The following is an 18,908-nucleotide window of genomic DNA, read 5'->3' on the forward strand; positions in this document are numbered from 1 at the left end:
TCCTAATTTATAACATTTTCTGTTTGCTTTTTTTATAATTGTTCTCCACTTCTTGTTGTAACCTTTCCCTCCAGATCACTTAGAACCTACTTCCAAGGAGCTTGGCACAGGTATATACTCCTTTTTTTTTCTTTATAACTCCTACTTCCACCCATTGTCTTCCTGTTAACATCCCCTTTCTCTGTTCATCTGCCTTCCTGCTTCTTACCGTTTCTACTTAAACACTATTTCACTTCCTTTTCTTCTATCTTTCATCTCTCATTTTCTCTTTATTTTCCCCACTCTCTCTTCTCTCTTTGCCCTTCAGCTGGAAAATGTTTTCAAGGTACAGCGATGATGATGGTAGATGATCCTCATCATCATGTGTCAGTTGGTTTCCTTGCCTGCTTGCCTTAATGTCTTTCATACCATTGATATGTACATTACACACACACATGCACACTCTAATTACATATGACATGTACATATACACATACTCACATGCACTAACACAGAAATACTAGCATGTTGCACTTAAATGCAATTTCCTGCAAATCTCCATATATGTTTATGTTTGCAGGGTAAGTGTATACATGCATGATTTGTTTCTACATGGTTTATTTGCAGGTACACATGCATTTTCACGGGTCCACACAAACATACATACACATTTAATCACACTTGTTTTCTATAATAAGGACACACATTCACACTTTATCTTCCAAAATAAAAACAATCCCTTATTGAAGTTACTATGATTCTGTTAATGTTCTATTGTTTGTGCCATCACTTGATCTGTGTTTGTGGATTCAGAAGACTGGTTGTCATTGGATATAGTACTGAATGTCTACAGTGGAGTAGTGGACTCCTCATAAGCCTACTTCACAGAGCAGATCTCATGTCCTCTTGACAATGTTGTATAGCCAACAACCCGGAAGAGAGAAAGGCCCAGTTATGGCCAATTTGCATGCTCTTTTAAGCATTTCAACACTTTACATCTCATAGATATATTCTAATTTTATCTGTCTCTTCTCTCTCCTTGTGGGATGTGTACTGATTAACCCACTTCAGTGTGTGTCTTTAAAATCATTAATTGATTGTTGAATCCAGCTTGGTCTGTATCCTCAAACCCATTGATGAATTTTCTGTATTGATGTATGATATTGCTAGCTTAGTGACCACCCCTACATCAATTATTGGTTCTGTTGATGAATCTAGCTTGTACATTTCTAAATCCTTTATGTGATGTTGTTTAGCCCTATACAAAGTACAGGGTGTAAATGTCAATCATCCCATACTAGCGTGCATGCGTGCGTACACAGACACATACACACACATATTTTTATATATAAAACAGGCTTCCACAAAATTTCTCTCCAGCAAATTTCACTTATAAGGTTATGAAAGATGTTAGCCCATAGTGCCACACACTGGAATGGAACCCAGAACCTTATAGTTGCAATGCAACTATTAGCCATACAGTTAAACCTTTTCATTTTGTAACTGTTTTTTCCCCCATTTATAATATTTTTATTTTCCATCAATGTTGTGACTTCGAAAATTAAAATTTCATCTTCTGTTGTCAGTTTCTATATGTGTGTGTGTTATTTTCTCATCGATGCTAATGTAGGTACATCTGTATATCTAACTGAATGGTTGTCAGCCCTTTTCAGCACCTACCTCACCCTCCCTAAATGATACAACTCACACAGCCTCTTACACCAACCATCTCTCTGAAAGAATGAAATGGAAAGTGTAAGAGAGAGAGATAATTATTTTCTGTTGCTTAACAAGTAATATAACATCAATATATATCAACTGGTCTTTCTGTTCCATAAAGGAGCTTCTACATAATCACTAAACCTGCTGAAAATAGAAGTCAAATCTTCCTTATCACCTCTTACAACCTTCAATAATATATTGGATAATGTAGTTCTTTTACAAAAAGATTAGATGGCACAACTGGAACAAGTGGTTAACAGTTGATCTGAGACTAAACAAGTGCTTAACTGGAACAACTGGTTAACAGTTGATCTGAGACTAAACGATAACAACCAAGTTAGAGCCAATGAAGAAAAGCCAATGTGTGATCACTCAACCTGCTTTTCAATCAAGAAATGACAAATCAGATGTCAGGGAGAAAACTACATAGGGGGCGATGTTACTACTATATTATGCAGCTTGAAAGCAAACATGGCTGAATCAGTAAGTGGTTGGGCAACCAGCAACCAAGACATTAGCAGTATATAATCTTATCATTAGCATTGTTATATCTTTTTTGGGGAAAACACTTAGCTTCCAAGTGATCCAGTCCCAGTTTATGCCAATTACATTATTCAATGAGTTCTTGATTTAAAACAGCAGGATGTTACTTGAGGGATTTTGGTTGCTATTTCTAGCTGGCCGGTTGACTAAGTAGATGCTTTTTTCCCCCCACTTCTTCTCCATTGGCAGTTGTGTTTTTAGCCTCAGATCAGCTGTTCCATCTTTTTGTGTGTATCAAGAGCTGTATTCAGTATATGCTTTAAGATAGGCTGTTGTGATGTGAAGAAGATTTGGCTGCTGTTTCCAGCATGTTGGCAGACTTGTGGAACACGAAGGTCAACTGATTTAGATTTGGCATCATCTTATTTGTTAGGCAAGAAAACCTGTCTTTCTCCCTTCATACACTTTCTAATTTCATTCACTCAGACATGTGGTTGGTGTTATAGGCAGTGTAACTGGGTGGTGAGAGGAAAACTGGTGTGTGCGTATGGGGGGGGGAAGGCATGCATTAGAATTGATATAAGAATATGTATTTATGCTTATAACAACTGCTTCTATATGAGATCTAAATCATTTACATGCTCAAATCAAGTGGTCCTGGTTCATTTTGGACATTACTCTTACTGTGGTGTTTATTGACCTTTCTCTCAACAACATAATAATAGTCCAATGGATTGAGATTTGGAGAATTAGGAGGCCAAATGTTAGAGGTTATGTTAGGAAAATTTTCAGCCACCCATTCCTGCATCACTTAAGCCTTGTGTGATGGTGCAGAGTTTTGCTGAAACGCACAAGGCTTTCCATTGTATATCCAGGATTTAACATCTGTTTCCAGGACCTTAATGTATGCAGCAATGTTGGAAAGAAGTAAGGCAGCATCACATGTCCTTCATTGCTGGCAGCTCCTAAAACCATGACAGTTGCAGGAAATTTTGTATGCATAACTCGTGGAACTTTAGAAGGGTCTGCACATAACCATCTTTCATTTCTTCTGTTAGCTTTTTGATCTTGGTATGAGTTTTTCTTGTCTGAGAAAAACCAAATCAAATCTTCTGCTGGTTTTTTCAGTTTCCTGAAGAGCCAAACGGCTCTGATGTAGCAATTTTTTATTTTGCTTTTTCTGACATAAATTGATCGTTCCTCATCACATAAGATTTATATTTGATCTCTTCGTGGACAACGTTACTGGTTGTTCCTTCTGACACCTGGATATCTTTTGCAATTGACCTCATAGATTTTCTGGGATTGTGATCAATGGTCTGTTGAATTTGCTGGATAAATTCAAGTGTTCTGATGATTTTTATGCATTGATACTGGTGATACATTTCCACCTTTGGTCTCTAACTCCTTACAAACTTTGTAGATGAAAAATCTGGCAACTTCCAAAAATCGAGATATTCCTAAAGGCTCAGCCTTTATAGCCATGATAACATGCTTCTTCATTTCTTGAATAAGCTGAAGGTCTGCCATTATTATTTTCTGAAAATAAAAAAAAAAAAAAGATTATATAGAGGTAGCAAAAAATACAGCAATAATCAAATAAAAAGTGTATCCTCAAATACTTTACACATCCTCTGTGTGTGTGTGTGTATATATATATATATATATATATATATATATATATATATATACATACATATTAACGCAGCTTGTGAATATTTCACTGTATCATGAATTGTTGGGCTATGGTTTGTGATTGTACAAGTGATAAGCATAAGTTCCAAATCAACCACCAATAATGGAGTTACATACAGTTATTCAAACTTAGAAATAGCAGGCAAACCTTTATAGTAGATCTTGCTATCTTGAAAAGGTAAAAAAACATTGGGTCATGTTGTCTTAGATACACTGTCTCTAATGAGTAGGTTGTTATGACTGGAATGGCTTTGATCAAGGCTTTAAAAAAAGTTATTAACCAATAATCTAAGTTTCAGGTTTTCCAACAAAATTCCCAACATATAAAAGGCACATGCCTCTACAATTCAACTTTCAACCTTTATTTAGGGGTTTTTGCCTGAAATTTGGCATTTTTGCTTACCAATTTATTGAATTACTATAGAAACTGATTTAACAATTTTGCTGTTCTAGTCGGTTCTTCTCATTCTCCTCTTCTTTATCTGTTGTGGCTTTGACATTACTATTATAACTGTCAGTTGTATTGACTGCTAACTTAGTGTAAATTAGAACAATCTTCTCCAACTCTGTCAGTTTATCTGTTGAGCATTTAGTTTGTGCAAATTTGAACACATTTCCAAATGTATTAACAATGTATTGTGTTCATACTCTTTGGAAGATCAAATCTAGGTATGTTTAGCCTAATGATTGAGGTAGATGCCTCAAAAGCACCAAAATTAGGTCCTGAAATGACTGTTTATCACTTTTGCTTTATATATCTTTCCTTCTCCAAATCGTGTGCTTTCCGTTACATTATGGTTTTGCTCCACCCATCCTGGCATGCTAAGTTTAATATTGTGTATTTTAAAGGTGTCCCTCACTCTATGTCTGCAAAAAATAGTTTTGCACCAGAAGCTAGTGTAAGTAAATATTTCCTGTTCTATCGTGAGGACCCTTTTATAGGATCTAGATTGCTCTCCAGAAAGGCATGCCAGTTACTTCATCCCACATTCTTTGCCATAAATCTGATGCTTTGTGCTTATGAAAGAAATAGTTATGGGTGGTTCAAAGTCAAAAGGTGAGTCACTTCCATTTTAGCTTGTAATGTTTATTAAGCCATGGCATCACACTATCTAATTTTCTCCATTATGAATTCCCAGCTTAATGCTACCTTTAAAAATCTTATATTCTTTGGAATATAACTTATTTTTTGAGGGGATGGGGAGTAGGGTTTCCTTTTGTTTTAATTCCTGTTCCCGAATTCCATTTACCTTTTCCCTCTCTCCCCTTTTAATTCTTGTGTTTTTATCATTTTCATGTCTTAAATATATTTAAAAATAAACATTCTGTTTTAGTTTTTCTGGATTTCACAAAATTATAAATTTCCTTTTTTATTTGAATTTATGTTAACTAATGAATTTTTTTTTATTTCATACTAATTATTTAATATTCCATCCACCAGTCCCATCTAGTTTGGTTTGGGAGATTTGGGCGACAGGGAAATATTGTAATAGCTTATCTTTATATTTCTACATGTCTTGTATGCCAGTGAAACCACTTGGTTGGAGCTTCCTTCTTTTATACACTCTATAAGGGAGAAAACATACTTAGTAAAGTGTTTGTGTAACATGGTTCTTTTCTACTCCACTGTTAAGCCTGAGGAGGAAATCATTAGAGAGGCAGGTATTAAACTTGGATAAAGGACTAAAGTGGAGGTGCATGGCCTAGAGGTTAGGGTATTGGATGCATGCTCATAAGATTGCAATGCACTGTGTTCTTGAGCAAAACACTTTATTTTGCGATGCTCCAGTGCACTCAGCTAGCAAGAGTAATCTTGTGACTGACTGGCGTGCCGTCCAGGTAGGGAATATAGGAAGCTAACCTTGTGAGTCTTTGACTTGAGAAGGATCTTTATCCTTTATTTTTTGTTAAAGAATTAAAACTCAATACTAAACATAACATAGCTTAACCCCAGCTCAGCCTGATATTTGAAATATGCTTCAGCCATGACCCTCCCTTCTTTTTTCAGACAGTATACCTAAGTCTGGTTCTTCAAGATGGTAGGGTGTAGCTTAAGGGGATACTTGGCAGCTTTTTCTAGCAGATCTAGTGAATGCATAAAGGCTTCTTTTTGGCTCATGTAAGAGATGTGTATCACTGTTTGGAATGTATTCATTTGTATATGGAGTTAGCATCTCTGTCCATTTCCATTTTCACTCTTACCTCTTGGCTTCTCCCACATTTATGTAGATAAGCTTAGTTGGGAAGGGGTGAAGTAATAGCTGTTTAGATATCTTTTAATTATCTCAGCCAAACTAGATTGGAGTTCTTAAACTCCAGGTCATCACTGGTCAAACAGTCCTATATGATCAAAGATGTTTTATTTGGGACTATCTTTTTTTTTTTTTTTTTTTTAGATAGCATACTTGGGATAGTTATTCAGTGTATTTTTTGCTTATTTTAAGACAATGGGGTGTAATTTGAGGGTGATTTGGTTGGCATATCTAGTTTATTAGCAACCATGTAGAAGCCCCTGTTAGAAGATTAGACTTGAGTGATTTTATAAACCTTTGGGTTTATAGAATATGTAAATAGGACGACTTGGAATTAAATTTGAATAAATATGTGTATTATTTTGTAACAAATTTGAGATTGCTGCTATTTTATGTATTCCAGACATTACTGCATCTTGCTGTTGCTGACATATAATCACTGTGCTGCTATTTTTTTTTTTTTTGTACTTTTAGAAATCTTATTTATTACTAATGCTAAAGCAATTGTTACTAACCTATTTTCATTTGATTTTTAAATGCTTTCACTATGATTGGTGCCATTGTAAATCCACTGCTAACATTTACTGCATTCCTACAGTCACTCATCCACACCAAGTTATTTTGCCAAGTTTTTGACAAAGTCAAATCACAGTGGCATGGACAGCATATTTTAGTCATTTTCTAATAGGCTCATATTAACTGCTTTAGGCCAAGGATCTTGTATGTAAAAGCTTCAAAGCAACTGGTAAGCAGAGGTAATTTCTTAATACAAATTTTACAAGGCTGGCTTTCAAATATCTTCTATATTTTCTACCCAAATGATTTTTGCAGTTTTAATTTTAAAATGCTTTGACGTTTTGTGTAATGTCTATTCATTTATTTGAACTTGTAACTTTCCATTTCTTGTTTCGCTTTGTCTTGGAAAACTGAAACTAGCAATGGAAAGAAGCTTCATCTTCAAATGAATGAATAAGTGTATGTATGATGTATGTCCTTCCAGTGTGTACATAAATTTTTTTATGCTTTTGTTTTTAACAGAACCTATCCTTAGAGAGTATACCGGAAGTGCGTTGCCTTGTAACGATCTTCTGGCCAAGAAGGAACAGGCTGTTGCTCAACCTGCTCCATACTTGTTCACACCCCCTGTTCACTCAGGTTTGACCGGTCATCATATTCTTAATGTTCAATCATTCCACAAGGAACAGGTAACTTCTAATTGTTATATAAAATGTTTATAACCTATTGTGACCCCATCTTCATTCTGTGTCTGACTGTCTCACTTTTCTGACAGTTAAGCTTTCAATTTAACACATTATTTTCTAGAGAAACGACCCCCTTTGAAACTTGGGGTGTAACCAGTTAAGTGTTGGAAACCAGTATGGAATTTAAGACGGTTTTTATTTAATCATCCTTCACTTTCAGTTTACATTTTTATAACATTCATTAGTGTTGGTCGTTAACAAAAATGTTATTTGAATTCTATCATAACACTAGTTACACTTAATCTGGAGCCGGAGACCCCCTTCAGTCATGAATGACCATGGGCTTGCACCTAGAAAGTGCTCCGAGGCACAAGTCTGGGCAAGGTTGTTTATGGAAGACCAGTAGTCACCCATGCATACCAGCCTCCCCTCTCACACCACCAGTGTTATCCAAGGGAAAAGCAAAGGCTGATACAGCTTGGCACCAGTGACATCGCAACTCATTTCTACACTGAGTAAACTGGAGCAACGTGAAATATTGTCTTGCTCAAGACCACAACACGCAGCCCAGTCCAGGATTCGTACTCAGAACCTCATGGTCATAAGTTCAACACTCAAACCACTGAGCCATGCACTTTCACTATTAATAATAATAATAATGATAATAATAGATCACCACCCTAGCTATGTTGATCAATTTATTTCTGAAATAAATACTCCAATTTCTCCATTTTATGGTTGGGGAAGTTTAATGTTAGGAAGGACGTCTGCACAATTGTCAGCTCAACCTATACTGTTTATTACAAATTCAACTTTAGGTGTGTAGTTTCTAATTCTTAGTAATGTCTTTAAAATAGATTTTTATATTCACACACAAGGTCATATTTGTAAGGTATGTTACCAGTATTTGAATTAATCCTATGTGCTGGATGTGTTTTATTGTTTTGGGAGATTTTAAAAGTAAAACCAACCTCAGAATATAGAGGCATATATCTGGATACACAAAAGCCCTTATCTAACAGCCCAGTGTGTCTACCATTGACTTTATATATATATATATATATATACTATCATTAAACAAATTTTTAACATTAGAATGATATTGTAAACATTTGGAGAAGGTAAACAATTTAATTGTCCCTGACATTTGACCAGTACATATTTAATCAGTTGTGGAAGATAGAAATATAAAATCATTTAAAATTCCTTAGGGTTTGGACCCACTATACATAGGGACATACCAAAACATATTTTAAATATGTTCTTAAACATATCTATTTCTGCCATTGGCTGTATAACATATATTTACAGCTTATAGTATAAGATACAGATATATCCTTTGTTAGCTGTCAACTTGAGATTATAATTTTGGTGCTTTAAAGTTGTAATATTCCTTCCATTAGTGCCTAGAAGAACCTATTTCAGTTTGTCACTTATAATCTTTTCCTTGCTTCGGGTTTGTAAGGGAAATAACTATATAAGCATTTTTTAGAGATGTAAAGTATAATAGCCATCTCAATATGGCTAACCACAAAGGGGGGGGGGTGTTACTGTAGCTTTTTACGTTCTGAGATTTAATAATACATTTTTAGAGAGTTACTCCCCTTATATATGCCAAAAATGCATTAAAAATGTGAAAAATTGATGGTAAATTTTTTTTTAAATCGTAGAAGGGCTCGATATGAATCACGACTATAAGATACCCGGTTTTGGTTAAACTGTACCGCAAAATGTGGGAGTAGTTAGGAATCTAAATCGTTGGAGACAGACAGCACACAACCTCACTTTTATATATAAAGATTTTCAGGACTGTAAGCTTTTATTTTGTCTCATTTCAGTTGCATCAACTGTTTAATCAGGCTCACAATTACCGGATGTCTGTACAGAGAGATAGGGCTCTTGATCATATACTTAAGGTATGTAAACTTTTGTTGTTCAGTCTTTGGTCTCTTATGGTACATTGGACCTTGTAATCCAAGACTATCCAATGAAGACCAACTCTTTTTTTACAGGTATAGTGTGATTAAAAATCATCTAACCTGTTAACGTTATCCAGGCTGAAAATTTGGTGCAAATGCTTGCAACTAAATAGGCTGTTGCTTAAAGTAGCCAAGGGCCATGTGGTGGTATTCATTAGAGTGACAAGGTTAATATATTGTTAATACTAACATCGTGGTAGAAATGTCTTCACCTACTATGTGTAATGATTTTCTTCCTATGTCATTGCATGTTTCAGCATATTCGTTATAGAATGTCTATGTAAGACTACATTGGCTTAATGTGTATTTTTAAGTGTCTTTTTCTCTTATAAGACACTTTCAAGTGTGATTTGAAAGAGATTTAGTTACTGTTTCTAACAAATGAATGGACTATGCTGAGGCTCCCTCATTAGCTGGTCTATCTTAGGTTGGTATGTCTGTTCATGATTTCAGCACATACAGGCCAATGAAAAACCCTTACACTTGTATCTTAACTGTATAAAATATAAAAAGGTGCCTTCAGGTATGGTTATTTATAAGCAAATACACATTTAATGATCATCACCACCTATATATTATACAAAACTTGATTATGAAATGTTGAATAATAATAGATATGGTTTTGTGGATGTTATTTTGCTCTCCTTTTTTCCTGTGTGTATATGTTTACTTATGTTAATTGATTCCTTTTAACTCACAGGGCAAGGTGATGGCTTCCATGTTCTATGAAGTCAGCACTCGGACCAGCTGTTCCTTTGGTGCCGCCATGCAAAGACTTGGTGGGTCAGTGATCACATTCAATGAAGCTACTTCATCAGTACAGAAGGGTGAAACTCTTGAAGACACAGTGCAGACCATGTCTGGTTATGCTGATGTTATTGTGTTACGACATCCCAAGCCTGGTGCAGTTATGAAAGCTGCTCAGCACTGTCGCAAACCTGTGATCAATGCAGGAGATGGCACTGGAGAGCATCCTACTCAAGCACTACTCGATGTTTTTACCATCCGAGAAGAAATTGGTACTGTCAATGGCCTTACTGTAAGTATACTTTATATTGCAAATACCTTAATCCTGCTTTCTTTGTTGAAATGGTCAGATATTTTGGGAAGTTTCGTGCATATCCTGACAATTAATCTGACTTGTTTCAGGCATTGTACAAAAAAAAAAAATCATTATTGCCATGGCATAACAATCAAATAATGTTGTTTAATCCCAGATCAACCTTAATTGATCAAACCTATGATCGAAGGCATTCCTTATTGGCTAGCCAGTTCAATAGTAGCAATAAATGTATTGCTTCATTGTATTAAATTCTGATGTGGGTGATGAAATATATAAGTAGTACCATTAACATACTATGGGTGATTCAGTTGACTGACTTTTCATCACAGCAAAAATTGTGGGCTGTATTAATGTGAAGAGTCATTAGAATTGTGAGTAGGGGTGGAGGTGATGAAACAAGAGTCCTGGTTTAAATAGTTAACCTGTTTTGTTGAATTTACCTGTAATTAGATTTTGAAACAGATTTGGTTAAGAGCCATTTGTTAAATTTTCCAAAAATCATAGTATAATGTTTTAATAAATAAAATAAAATTAACTGTTTTATGAAACCAGTCTAAATGCACAATTATTTTAGAATTTAATTGAAACACATAAGGGATGTATTTTGGTTAGAAATGTAGTAACAAAAGAGTTAAGTAATAAATAGTAATTGGTTATTGCTAGTTTGCTGTAGTTAGTTGTAGGGGAAATGTCTTCAAAGATAAAGAACACTGGTTATTGAATGTGAACCCTTTGTCCTTTAGTCACCCAACCAATATCCCGACATTACTTTCTGAACTTCTTGATACTGTTCGTGTTGCCACACTTGCCACTTAGCTTCAGTGAAATTACCTGATAAGTATCTAACTGTTCATACTTCATGACTGACTAAATATCAAAAGTTTTTTTTGGGGGGAGGGGGGTGAAACCTGCTCACGTATGATACCAAAAGCTGAATCATGCTGTTTCAGTAATCCTTGAATATGTTTTTTTTTTCTTCTTCCCACTTCATTTCAGATTACCATGGTAGGTGATTTACGAAATGGCCGTACTGTCCACTCATTAGCTCGAATTTTGACCCTCTACCGTGTCAATCTCTGTTATATTTCTCCACCAACTCTTGAAATGCCAACCGATGTACAAGAATATGTTAGATCCAAAGGAATCACTCAGGTATACTTTTTTCTCTTTTTATCATGCCCCATAAAAGTATAGTTTTAGGGAAATTTCATTTCCTCTTACATATTTTAAATTCTACTCTAAATAATATCCTGTTTTAGTAATTTGCTCGTGTATATATTTTTTTAAAAATATGGTTGTGAATGACTGTGCTATAGTGGCTTTTTATTTATATAAAATTTCAAGTAATTAAGCACAAAAAGTAGATGCATTTTTTATTGAAAGTAAAAATTCTATAAAAGAAATAAACTATAGAAATACTATGATAAAGAAAATCACTTATCAAAAGTACATGAATATTAAAATTAGATCATAACAAATAACCATTTTTAAAAGAAACAAACTCAATAAGATTCATAGCTGTTTTTTTTCCAAAATTGAAGCATTGTTTGAATAAAAATTTGTAAGTGAATGTGCCATGAAAGATTGCATAAAATTATGTTGTATAATTTTGAAAAGTTTATTATAGAAATATCTGCAGTAAAAGTCAGGAGCATCCCAACAATGTATGGGAAAACGAACGATACAAAACAATTTTTCTTTATTTGTTTAAGCTTCATATCTGATGTAATTTGCATGTGTTCTCTCATTGCAGACAGCCTTCAATTCTTTAACCGATATAATTGCCGATACAGATGTTCTCTACATTACCCGAATACAGAAGGAACGTTTCAGTAGCCTTGTAGATTATGAAAAGGTATGTCACTTTTAATTTTCTTTTGTTAAGTCTGAAGTCTGCTTACATTTAGTCTTAGTATATTTAGAACATTATCTAATGTAAATTTTTTTAGTGTAGCTTGGAGGGTAATTTAGCTACTGTTTTTAACAAATGAACTGATCCTTTTTGGAGTTTTTTTCTTTGTGCTGTGCAGAAGTGAACCAGATTTTCAGAGTTTAGTCTTATCTGCCTGTATTTCATCCATATTTTGTTAGGGAGTAAGTTGACTTGAAAACCTTGTATGGGTGCAAATGGATATTATATAAGGACGCAAACTCTATTAACTTTGTCCCTTCTCCTTCTTCCTAGAAGAATTACCTTGGGCTTGTGTTGTACATTGACAAATTTGGTAGAGAAACAGAAAATATTTTGCAGTATTTTTGTTGCATCTGTTTGTTCTGATTTTAGATCCATCTTAGGTTGACTATCTTTTATTATTTTCCTGAAACTGGTGATTCTGTGCCTTTGACAGAATCGTTTGCTCATCAGACAAACCTGTGTGATATTTCTTAGGTTCTGAGTTCAAATCCCACCAAGATCAAATTTGTCTTTCATCCTTCCAGGATCATTAAAATAAAGTATTACTCCTTTTCATGTGCCATATTTACAGGTGTTGCCAATCACAGACCCTCTTGCCATGCCTAAGCCTGAAGATTAGTATTTTTCTTGGGAAAGCTAGAGCAGTGTTTTCCAGTTGCCTTTTACCAGTTTATGTAGTTTATTCTGCAAGTCTTTTGTTCTCCTAAGCTTACCCTTGAAGTATTTAATCTTTAGGTAGTGGTAACTAAGGAATAACTCTGAATTCTTGTTGTGGATCTGCATCTACAGATGCAGTTTAATCTCTTACCCAGCACAATCAAGTCATGGTCTGGGTTTGATATAGTCAGCTATTACATTCCCCAAAATTTCTAGCTTTATACCTCTATCTGAAATTGTAACAACTGGAGAGATATTGTGCTAGAGAAAACCCTGTCCAATCCCTACAAGCTTGGAAAAGACATTAAAAATGGTGTTGCTGTTGCAAATGGTAAAATATCAGAGTAATAATGTTTTTTGAAATATACCATATTTTAACATGTATAAGGGACCATTTTTTTAGGTTAAACAGATATGGGAGTTTCTTATACATGGATAGCATTATAATCCTTTACAAAACCTTTTTTCCAAATATTAAGCCCCCAAAATTAGGGGGCTCTTTATACACTGTTAAAATATAGTAGCTTAGAGTTGAATTCTGACAAGTTTGATCTAGTATGTTGTGTTTTGAGAAAGAGTGATATAAATTAGCTTGTCATATATTACAGTCGTTTTAATTGACTAACGCATTCTAATGATATAATACCTGATCTGTATCTTTTCAATTAATTTTCAGCAGCTGTAGACTCAGGCACACTTAACCCCAAATAGTGTGATGGATACAGTCTATTTTTAATTTAGAATTTCTAGTTATTTATGGCAAAACTTTTAAAATGAAGTTTGGAGTGGGTGGGTGTGATACAGTACAGATGATGGGTGTATTGAGTATTTTGGGTGAGCGTGGTATTCAGTTTAGAGGAGCAGGAGTTCTAATAATAGTAAAGATAACTAAACTAGAAAGTAGATACTGTGTATAAGTAAATTAGTGATTAGATGTTGAGTGAAGGTTAGCTAATCTTTTAAAAATCTAATCTAAAATGTTTGCATGTGTGCGATAGTTTCTCCATTCAAGATATAGAAACAAATTGTTTTCCATGATTGAATTTTTCCTATTTTTCCTTTGTAGGCATGTGGACAGATTATTTTGACTCCAGAACTGATGACTAAAGCTAAAAAGAAGATGGTGGTTATGCATCCCTTACCCAGAGTTAATGAAATCAGGTTAGCATCGGTTTTGTTTCTTTCCTTTTCTATATAGTCCAGTTACAGTTGGCCATGTGGTTCAGAAGTTCACTTCATTATTACATGGTTTCATGTGCAGCATTTTGGGCAACTTAGTTTCTACTGTGAGTGATCTGTACAGACAAATTGTGTAGAAGCTTGTTGGATGAACTGTAACTGTTCATACTTTATCCCATTTCCTGAAATATGCTATGCCACACTCCACCTTGAGAAACGCTACTTCAGATGTCTTCAGAAGAAATTAAAGCTTTCATTGACTTGCTGAACTCAAATACTACTGTACATTTAGTTTAAAGAGGATCTCACCTAAAGTCAGTAAGACTAATCACCCTTTGATGGATACATGGTTCTAGCAAATTAGCAGAACTGAGAGGTTAATTTTGGTTGAGTATGTTTTTTAGAGGGCCAAAATATACTGCTGGCAATTCTTTTAAATTACAAAATTCCTGTCAGAGAGCTTTATGGTGTTGGAGTTTTATAATACCTGCATTTTCTAAGCTAATGATAATTTAGCTAGCTGTATTATTAGATTTAATAAAGTTGCTGATCTTGCTATGGGTATGGACTAATTGAGAATGTGTATTGGATTGTGTTGAGTGTACAACTGTTGCATTTTGGTTTACTCTTTATACAAACAGAATTGCCAATAATTATACAAGAACTAGTTCTTGTCTGGATCAGACTATAGGGTAAAAAACCTGAGCTTCAAAAGTTTGATTGCATGTAGTGGAGTAAGGATAGAGGTGAGTAATTAATGTTTATTCTTAGGAAGTACCAAATCCAGTCCTGGTGCTTGACAGTATTGACTACTCATCCCTCTTTTCAAAACTACCAGCCTTGTGCCTAAGCTAGAAACAATTGACGTTTATTCTTATATAACATTATTGACTTTTAATGTCATCATTCTTGCATTATTTCAGTACTGCTCTGGATTCTGACCCTCGTGCTGCATACTTCCGCCAGGCTGAGAATGGTATGTTTGTTCGGATGGCTCTTCTTGCCATGACACTCGGAAGGGCTTAAAACTATTATACATACACACATGCATATATATGAATTTATAAATTAGAGCTTACAACCATAAAACAAAGTGACCTAACCTGATTTATTTACTGTTATACTACCAAATTAACACTTCTATTTCAAAAGATTAACATTATGGTGATAAAAAAAAATTATTAAAAAAATTGCATACTGGGATCACTTGTTTCTTGTATTTTTTTTTTTTTTTTTGTTAACAGGTTGAATGTTCCCACACTTTTGCAAATTTCATTAAATTTTTTTTATTTATTTATTTGTGCACACTCCCACATATGTTTTACTCCTTTGCTGGTTTGAATCTGTTGGTTGTGGTCATATTATGGTACTGCTATATATGTACGTATTTTTAAAGATGCTTATACAACTACAGGGTGGTCACCAGAAAAGTGGAAAATTCGCGAAATGCTGATTTATATTTTCACAGGATCTATTTTAGGTAAACAGTATCAAATTGATGCCTTGTGATAGTTGAAAAAAAGTTTCATAACACAGCTCCCCAAGTCAGATTTTCACTCTTGAAAATAATTTGTCTCTGAAAATCTGATAGCTGTTTCTTTCCACGGCTTTCTTCCATGATGTGAGGTTCACTCAGAAGCAAATGATATCAATGCTTGTTATGATTACTCACTCATTCAATAACAGAAACAATAAATCAGAAACCACCTATCATCATACAGTTTATTGATGACCTAATTAATGCTTGTTAGTTTTGCCTTCAAATTTTCTACTTTTGTAACGACCACCCTGTATATATGGCTTGCTATGAAATGAATGCAACCAATATGGCACCAATTTAAAAGCTGGGCTGATGAACGACAAAGTATAGTAATGTACCTTGTATCAGTTGGCTTAACCATAATGCCATTATTGCCTTTGTATGCAGAGAAATACTTTCATTCCAAATATACCTTACATTGTTATCTGTGGTTCAATAGACTTAATATGAGAGAAGACTGTTGAAACATTAACATAAAATAGTTATAGCTAACTGCTTACTTACTAAGGTCAGCAGTTCACATTGGTAAAAATACAAGAACATTTTTACCTTGGACAGAATTCACTCTGTTGTATGCATTTGTCTTGCCCATCCACCTGTTCTCCAACAAATATTGGCCCTAGGATAATTGAGCATCAATCACATCAATCTAGAAGACACTGATAAGATTATGGAGCTTTGCTTCTCATATTCTCTAATAAATTTATTAAAAATAAAACAAACACCTGCAGATTTACACAAGTACTTACAGAGCATGTCTTCATGGAAATATTAAATTTAAGATCATAAAAGGGTAACATAGTAAACTTTGGCTTTCAATAGAGATGAATAAATTGAGTACTGAGCTGATAGTGTTGATATAATTAAAAGCCCAAGACCTTTGAAAAAAATATGCAAAAAAAGTACAGCATGTACTGTAAAAAAGCGGGAAAATGTGTATAATTGATGCATGATGCTTTATTTGCTTAGAGTACTAAACCTAAAATCCTGCAGTAGGTTTAATTAAGAAAATGTTTGAAGTTTGCCTTGTAGAATTGCTTCACATGAACTTTGTGATTAGTCTTCAGAGATGTTCTAACAGCATCAGTTCTATAAAAGTGAGAATGGACAAAAACAAACACTAACAGCAGAAATACTTGTTGGACATCATTCTCTTATACCCTCAAAAGTTATCCTTCAGCAGCACATATCAAGAAAACATTAAATCCTGTTAAACATCAGCATGCAACTGGATGTTGGATGCTACAATTGCTAGGTGTTATTGTCTCTTATTGTAAGCACACATCCCTAACTTTAGCAAAAAGGCTTAAGTATTTCCAGTAATTACAAAACTATAAATTCCAAGCTAGATCTACAATGAAGTACTGATCCAATCTCTCTAAAAATAAATAAATAAATGGCCTTCCAACTGCCTAGAATAAAAATGCTTTACTGTGGTTCTTTGGAGTTGGCTGGTGATAATCGTACCTGTATTAAGGCCCTATAGTAACCACTACCCAGAATGTCAGTCCTTTGGAATTCCTTTACACACTAGTATCTACTGTAACCATTGACTTACAACTATTCAAGAACATAGCTGTGTTCATCTTCCTCCAGGCCAAACCAATGCAAAATATATTGTACTTTTTATCAAAATTTCAAGTTAGTGTTGCTGTAACTTTATGAAGATATTTCTCAAGTTAAAAGAGGATCTAACTAGATGAAATATTAAATTTAGCGAAGCAGCTACCCTGGTCACTAGTAATGACTGGTAACCAAAGTTGATCGACCAGTACTGAGGGCATATCATCTCTTACATTGTAGACTGCTCCCTAAGGAAATAAGATGCAAAAGGATAATCAGGCAATTGTTTATATACTAAGCAGCTACATGTACACAAAACAGTAGTCTCAACTCCATCAAGCAGCACCTTGAAAGCCACATCATTTTAAAATTAATAAGTAACAAAACATAGACTATAGAAAGCACTGCTTGCAAGCAGATTGCTGGATACATGCCTTATAACTTGGGACTTAGCAGATGCTTTGAAGGGGATTTTATGCACGTGTATCACAAGAAATGTAATGCTCACAGTGGTCATTACCTCTTTATGGTGTCCAGACTATAACCTAGATAAGGATACACTTTGATCCAGTAGTAGTCTTGAAAAGGAAGAGACCCACCCATTGGATTATGCTGAAGATATGCAATGCCTGATAGAAGTGTCTTGGAGTGTAATAGATGGTAGTTAAGTTAGTTTTAGGTTGCATATAATGAATGCTCAACAATTCTTAATTCAAGACCAATTTATTTGTGTGGTAAAATAAAATTCTGGTAATTGTTCACAACAAAGTTTACACTCTGGAAAAACAATTATGTAGCTCTTGCAAAAGGCTCTGTAATTAAACTGCCATGGTGAGAAAATATACATACTGGGTTCATGTCAGCAAACTGTAGCGGCATGTCTAGGTTGAGTGAGAGTTATAATAATGACTGTTAAAAGCAGCAAAATTAATGTTATTTCCTTATGGAGAGAAGTTGTTGGTTGGCTGGAAACAAGGTGCTAGAGCATGGAATGTGTTCCTTCTGTGTACAACTAAGTGCACTCACAGTATGCAGATAAACTTCAACTTCGGACTTTTGCCATTCTTGTGGTGGTGGTGGTGGTGGGGTTCTGATGAACAGGAAAAGATTAAAAAAATTCTGGCTGTTAGTGAACTGGGAAGAAAAGGATCCTCTTGACATTGCTGAGCAGATTTAACTAATTTGAGGAAAATGAAGAAAGGTAAGCTCTTAGTCAATAGAAGTCATTGTCATTGTGGTAAGAAACGCATATTGTAGGCTTCTTGCACTTCTGACTTGACTTGATTGCTACTATGCAAATTTTTGGATAGTAGCTGAAAATTTATGCAGTAAAGAAAGCTGGTTTTCAGCAACTCCAGTTAGACATTCTTGAATGGAATAGCAGTAAAACTTATTTGTCTAGAAGGTTAGCAGGACTGTACATAACCATTGTTGCTGTTATATAGAAGTGGTTTACAACTCTGGTCACCAATTAGTCGTGATAGCTGGTTGTTGACTTCAATGGGTGCCCAGTACTTGATACATCTACATATTTGTTGTAGGTCACCAGTTGTTGTTATGTGTAGTAGATGGGATGGTCGTGGCTGTAGTGCTTTTGATCATATGTCTGCCGTAGCAGAGCTGACCTGGGCTAAACAACAGATCTATCTTCTGCTAGGCATTGACTTGCTAGAAATAGG

The 18,908-nt window shown here is 34.7% G+C and overlaps 1 protein-coding gene across 4 annotated transcripts in view; it reads left to right on the plus strand.

The window, feature by feature from the left end:
- Positions 1-15,329, plus strand: part of LOC115211025 (CAD protein) — a 103,133-nt gene extending 87,804 nt beyond the window's left edge. For 2 of the 4 annotated variants that reach the window (XM_029779873.2, XM_029779874.2), the window contains 8 exons: positions 75-110; positions 7,170-7,336; positions 9,172-9,249; positions 10,013-10,351; positions 11,372-11,527; positions 12,129-12,230; positions 14,014-14,108; positions 15,050-15,329. In XM_029779873.2, the coding sequence (XP_029635733.1) occupies positions 75-110; positions 7,170-7,336; positions 9,172-9,249; positions 10,013-10,351; positions 11,372-11,527; positions 12,129-12,230; positions 14,014-14,108; positions 15,050-15,152 (1,076 nt within the window). In that variant the 3' untranslated portion in view covers positions 15,153-15,329. The remainder of the gene's footprint in view (positions 1-74; positions 111-7,169; positions 7,337-9,171; positions 9,250-10,012; positions 10,352-11,371; positions 11,528-12,128; positions 12,231-14,013; positions 14,109-15,049) is intronic. The other 2 variants (XM_029779875.2, XM_029779876.2) reach the window with 1 other exon arrangement.
- The last annotated feature ends 3,579 nt before the right edge of the window (positions 15,330-18,908 follow it).

Source organism: Octopus sinensis, linkage group LG4 (assembly GCF_006345805.1).
Source record: "Octopus sinensis linkage group LG4, ASM634580v1, whole genome shotgun sequence".
In the NCBI taxonomy this organism is placed as follows: domain Eukaryota; kingdom Metazoa; phylum Mollusca; class Cephalopoda; order Octopoda; family Octopodidae; genus Octopus; species Octopus sinensis.